The 5,496-nt window shown below is 39.2% G+C and overlaps 1 protein-coding gene across 1 annotated transcript; it reads left to right on the top strand.

Moving 5' to 3' along the window:
- The first annotated feature begins 3,542 nt into the window (after window positions 1–3,542).
- On the top strand, window positions 3,543–4,503 carry LOC123454157 (proteasome subunit beta type-7-like). Its single transcript, XM_045132751.1, has one exon. It carries the CDS (start codon window positions 3,549–3,551, stop codon window positions 4,380–4,382), a length of 834 nt encoding a protein of 277 aa, XP_044988686.1. The 5' UTR covers window positions 3,543–3,548; the 3' UTR covers window positions 4,383–4,503.
- Window positions 4,504–5,496: the final 993 nt, after the last annotated feature.

Here is a 5,496-nt window from a genome sequence, read left to right as displayed (position 1 = left end):
TCTGTAATTTTCTTTTTTTGTTCTGTCTTTGCCTGGTTTTGGTATGAGGGTGATGCTTGTTTCATAGAAGCAGTTTGGTAGAATTCTTTCCTTTACTATGTTATGGAAAAGTATGAGAAGCATTGGTGTTGGTTCTTCCCTGAAGGACTGGTAAAATTCACCAGTGAATCCATCTAGGCCTGGCCTTTTTTTTAGTTGGGAGACTTTTTATAACTGCTTGGATCTCTGCACTTGTTATAGGCCTATTTAAATGGTTTATCTCATCTTGATTTAATTTTGGTAGGTCATATGAATCAAGGAAATCATCCATTTCCATTTCTTTCAGATTTTCAAACTTAGAGGCATATATAGTCTTAAAGTATGTCCTTATAATTTTCTGAATTTCTTTGGCATCTGTTGTAATGGTGCCCTTTTCAGCTCTAATTTTATTCTCTTCTCTCTTCCTTCTGATCAAATTTGCTAAGGGTTTATCAATCTTGTTTATCCTTTCAAAGAACCAACTCTGTTTTGTTGATTCTTTGGATTTTTTTTTTTTTTTTGGTTTCTATTTTGTTAATTTCTGCCCAGATCTTTATAATTTCTTCTCATCTACTGATTTTTGGTTTGCCTTGTTCTTTTTCCACGGCCTTAAGGTGGAGCATTAAATTGTTTATTTGTGGGCTTCCGGTCAAGATGGCGACCGCCTAGCTGCACTACAAACAACGAGGGAAAAAAAGATAGATGCAGATCCTAAGAAGAGAGCTGCCCCAACGTACCTCAGAAGGGGCCCAACTGAAACTAAGGACAACTGGCGAAATAAGCAAGGGTGATGTTTTCCTGTGAACTGGATACCAGCACAAAGGGGAAGGAGATCAATGCAGAGAAAAATCAACTCCTACCAAATCAGAGAGCCAGAGCCTCAGAGGCCCCCAACACCTCAGCACTGAAGCAGACCAAAAATGAACCCAACATGGCTCAGGGAAATCTTGTGGAAGAGGGGGCGGAAAGAATGTCAGAGTTACATGTTGGGTCATGATTTTCAGAGACATTTATCATACTAATAACTGGGGGCTAACTCCACAATGCACGACCCATTTTCAATAATAAGGAGGGTCTAATGGGAGGGGGTAGATCACAGATGAGCCTAAATAATGGTACCAAACTGCCTGTATTTACTGAAAAGAAAACTAATAAATTAAATTAAAAAAAAATTGTTTATTTGTGAATTCTCTAATTTCTTAATATAGGCACTTAGAGCTATAAATTTCCCTCTTAGGACTGCCTTCATTGTGTCCCAAGGTCTTGGTATGTTGTATTATCACCATCATTTGACTCTATGAATTTATTGATTTCCTCAATGACCCATTGATCATTCAATAGTGTACTGTTTAGTCTCCATGAATTTCTGTATGTTCTGTAGCTTTTCTTGTTGCTGATTTGCAGTTTAATCCCATTGTGGTCAGATAGAGTACAAGGGATTATTTCAATTTTCCTATATTTGTGGAGATTTGCTTTGTGTCCTAATATATGGTCTATTTTAGAGAATGTTCCATGTGCTGCTGAGAAAAATGCATATTCTGTAGCATTTGGATGGAATTTTCTGTAGATATCTGTTAGGTCCATGTTCTATGGCATCATTTAATTCAGATGTCTTTCTGTTCATTTTTTGCCAGGATGACCTGTCAATTGATGAGAGTAGGGTATTGAAGTCTCCCATTACAATTGTGTTTGATGTTATCTGTGACCTTAAGTCTAATAGTATTTGTTTGATGAAACTGGGAGCCCCCATGTTAGGTGCATATATGTTTAGGATTGTAATGTCCTCCTGCTTGAGTGTTCCTTTAATCGGTATAAAATTACCTTCTTTATCTTTCCTCACTAATGTTGGTTTGAAGTCTATCCTGTCAGTTATTAAGATAACAACTTCTGCTTGTTTCCTAGGCCCATTTGCTTAAAATACCATTTTCCATCCCTTCACCTTAAGGCAATGTCTATCTTTTATTGACAGATGAGTTTCCTGGAGGCAACAAATGACAGTATCCTGCCTTTTAATCCAGTCTGCAAGCCTGTATCTTTTGGATGGTGCATTGAGGCCATTGATATTAAGAGTTATTATTGAAGAGTATGCATTTATTCTTGCCATTCTTCTTATTTTGTAGTGTTTCCTGTGTTCCGTTTGTTTGTTTTAACTGTTATTTGAGTGTGATTTATTTTTTCCTTTTTCCTCCTGTGTGTTTTGCTTTCTCTTCAGCACTAATATTTCCTTCAAGTATTTTCTGTAGAACTGGTTTAGTTGTCATAAATTCCTTTAGCCTGTTTTTGTTGTGGAATGTCCTTATTTCTCCATCAATTTGGATAGATAGCTTTGCAAGATAAAGTAATCTTGGTTGACAGTTGTTATCTTTCAGAACTTGGAATACATCATTCCAAGCCCTTCTGGCTTTTAAAGTTTGTGTTGAGTAATCTGCAGTTATTCTGATGGACTTGCCTTTGTAGGTGATTTGCTTTTTCTCTCTGTTTTCAATATATTTTCTTTGGTTTGTGTGTGTAGTAGTTTAATTATAAACATGGCAAGGAGAGGTTCTTTCCAGGTTTTGTCTGTTTGGTGTTCTAAAAGCTTCTTGTATCTGCATGGGCATTTCTTTCCCAATTTAGGGAAATTTTTCATCTATGGTTTTGTTGAAAACACCTACTAAGCCTCTGGATTGAAATTCTTCTTCTTCTGTTATACCCTGAATTCTTATGTTTGATCTTTTCATAGTGTCCCAGATATCTTGAAATTCCCATTCATACCTTGCTATTAGCTTGTCTTACTCTTTGTTGGACTAGATAGATCTGCCATCTGGTCTTCTAGTTTAGATATTATGTTCTCTCCTTCACCCATTCCACTGGTGAGACTTTCAACAGAGTTTTTTTTTTCTTTTTTTTTTTTTTTTTTTATAATTTCATTGACTGTAGTCTTCAGAGCCAGGATTTCTGCCTGGTTTACCTTCAGTATTTCTATTTCCTTATGCACATCTTGTAATGACCTCTTTATTTCATTAAGCTGGTTTCCTGTGTTCTCTTTCAGAAGTTTATTATTTTCTTCTTTGATTACTTTGTTTTCTTCTTTGATTCCCTTCATTTCTTCTCTGATTCTTTTGAGCATAGATAACACCATTTTCTTGAAACCTTTGTCAGACATTTCATCTAAAACATTCTCATTGGTGATCATTTCTGATGGATTTATAGTTTTTGATGGGACTGTATTGTCTTGATTCTTTGAGTTTCTTGTATTATATTGTAGCGACTTTTGCATCCTGAATTGATTTGATGCTTGGGTTTTCTACTTATCTGCAGTGTTCCCAGATGTGGCAATCCACCTCTATATACCCTCAGGATATGAGTTCAAGGTGCCAGGTGTAGCTCTTGTCCCCCAATCAAGCCACAGAATTAATCCTAGGTGTTGAGTTTGCTTGCTAAGGAAGTATTCTAGTGGAATGGGTGGAATAATTTACTGGCAAATTCTAAACTTCAACTAAGTAACATATACAATCAATAAAAACCAACACACAAAAAAACTTGGGAAGATGGCGGCCGTGTCTGTGTTAGAGGCGCCCGTTGGAGGCTTTTCTTTTGATAACTGCCGCAGGAATGCCGTTTTGGAAGCTGATTTTGCAAAGAAGGGGCTGAAGCTTCCAAAAGCCAGGAAAACGGGCACGACCATCGCGGGGGTGGTGTATAAGGATGGCATAGTTCTTGGAGCAGATACAAGAGCAACTGAAGGGATGGTTGTGGCTGACAAGAACTGTTCAAAAATTCACTTCATCTCCCCTAATATTTATTGTTGTGGTGCTGGGACAGCTGCAGACACAGACATGACAACCCAGCTCATTTCTTCCAACTTGGAGCTCCATTCCCTTTCCACTGGTCGCCTTCCCAGAGTTGTGACGGCCAATCGGATGTTGAAGCAGATGCTTTTCAGGTATCAAGGCTACATTGGTGCGGCCCTAGTTTTAGGGGGAGTAGATGTTACTGGACCTCATCTCTACAGCATCTATCCTCATGGATCAACTGATAAATTGCCTTATGTCACCATGGGTTCCGGTTCCTTGGCAGCTATGGCTGTGTTTGAAGATAAGTTTAGGCCAGATATGGAGGAGGAAGAGGCTAAGCAGCTGGTGAGTGAAGCCATCTCAGCTGGCATCTTGAATGACCTGGGGTCTGGAAGCAACATTGATTTGTGTGTCATCAGTAAGAGCAAGCTGGACTTTCTTCGCCCGTACTCAGTGCCAAACAAGAAGGGGACCAGGTTTGGTCATTACAGATGTGAGAAAGGGACCACAGCTGTCCTCACTGAGAAAGTCACCACGTTGGAGATTGAGGTGCTTGAGGAGACTGTCCAGACAATGGATACTTCATGAATGGTACTAGGAGTGTCTGCTTACTGTTCTAGAAGACTGGAGGCCCCAGAGGGCCCCCCACCATAAGACATGTATTTGGCTTGTGTTCTCTGAGTGAAAACTCAATAAAAGAACAGAAAAAAAAAAAAAAAAAAAACCAACACACAAAGTATGCAGTTCTGGGGATTAAAACAAACAGATAGTCATATAAAGTCAAAATCCCTAAGGGTGTATGTTGTTCTACACCCTTAATCTTGTTATCTGGGAGGTAGAGATTTCTCTTCTGAGTTGGGTTCCAGGTCAATCCCCAATAATGACAGAAGCAAAAAACAAAGGCCCTATATATATATATATGAAAGCACTAAAGGCAACAATTTTCAACCCCCAAATACAGGTTGACTGAAAATGGTAAAGCAATCCAGAATATATACCCCATAACCTGCCCTGACAAGGAAAGAGAAATTAGCTTTTGTAGTGCAGGCCTTGTGTATATGTGGTTTTTTTTTTTTTTTTTTTTTTTTTTGTCAGCCTCATTACCTTTTGGTGTGGCTACCAATCTCACCAATGCTGAGTGCCCGCCTTGATTCCTCAGTGTTGTGCTGTGCAGCTGTACCTCTAATCAGCTGTGCTGGCTGCCCTGCCACTGAAGGCTGAATGCTGGAGGTTCGCAGTTTTGATGGTGGGAGATGGGAGAATTCAGACTTCTGGAGTTGCTTGCATTTTCAGTAGCTCTTTAGTTGATCTCAGCTGTTTTTCCTTCAGATTTCTTAACTTTGCAAGAAGGCTGATGGAGTTGAAAAATCTGTTGTTTTGTCTCTGCTGCTGCTGCTGCACCTGGCAGGACTGGAGGGACTGCACTGGGCAGGCATGCAGATCATGGATTGGGATTGCCTCAGTGGGACTTTGGGCATTTTCCACCTTTCTGGTGGGTCTTAGTCTCTTGGGCTTCTCCTTTGGGTCTAAGAATAATCTATACTTTTTCACTTTTCAGAAGAGTGTATTTTGCTGGGGCTTTGCTTAAATCCCTCCTTAGGCTGGTTTGGTGTGGCTCCTAAGCCACCATCTTACCTAGAAGTCCTGAAAATGTTAATGTTAACAAAAGCAATGTACACATTTAATACAATAATCCACATTA

Source organism: Jaculus jaculus, chromosome 13, assembly GCF_020740685.1.
Source record: "Jaculus jaculus isolate mJacJac1 chromosome 13, mJacJac1.mat.Y.cur, whole genome shotgun sequence".
NCBI lineage: Eukaryota > Metazoa > Chordata > Mammalia > Rodentia > Dipodidae > Jaculus > Jaculus jaculus.
Note: the sequence above shows the minus strand (reverse complement) of the source record. Positions and strands in the feature narration are given on the sequence as shown.

Excerpts from the sequence above, each read along its gene's own strand:
- LOC123454157 (XM_045132751.1), top strand. The coding sequence starts at position 3,549 with ATGGCGGCCGTGTCTGTGTTAGAGGCGCCCGTTGGAGGCTTTTCTTTT.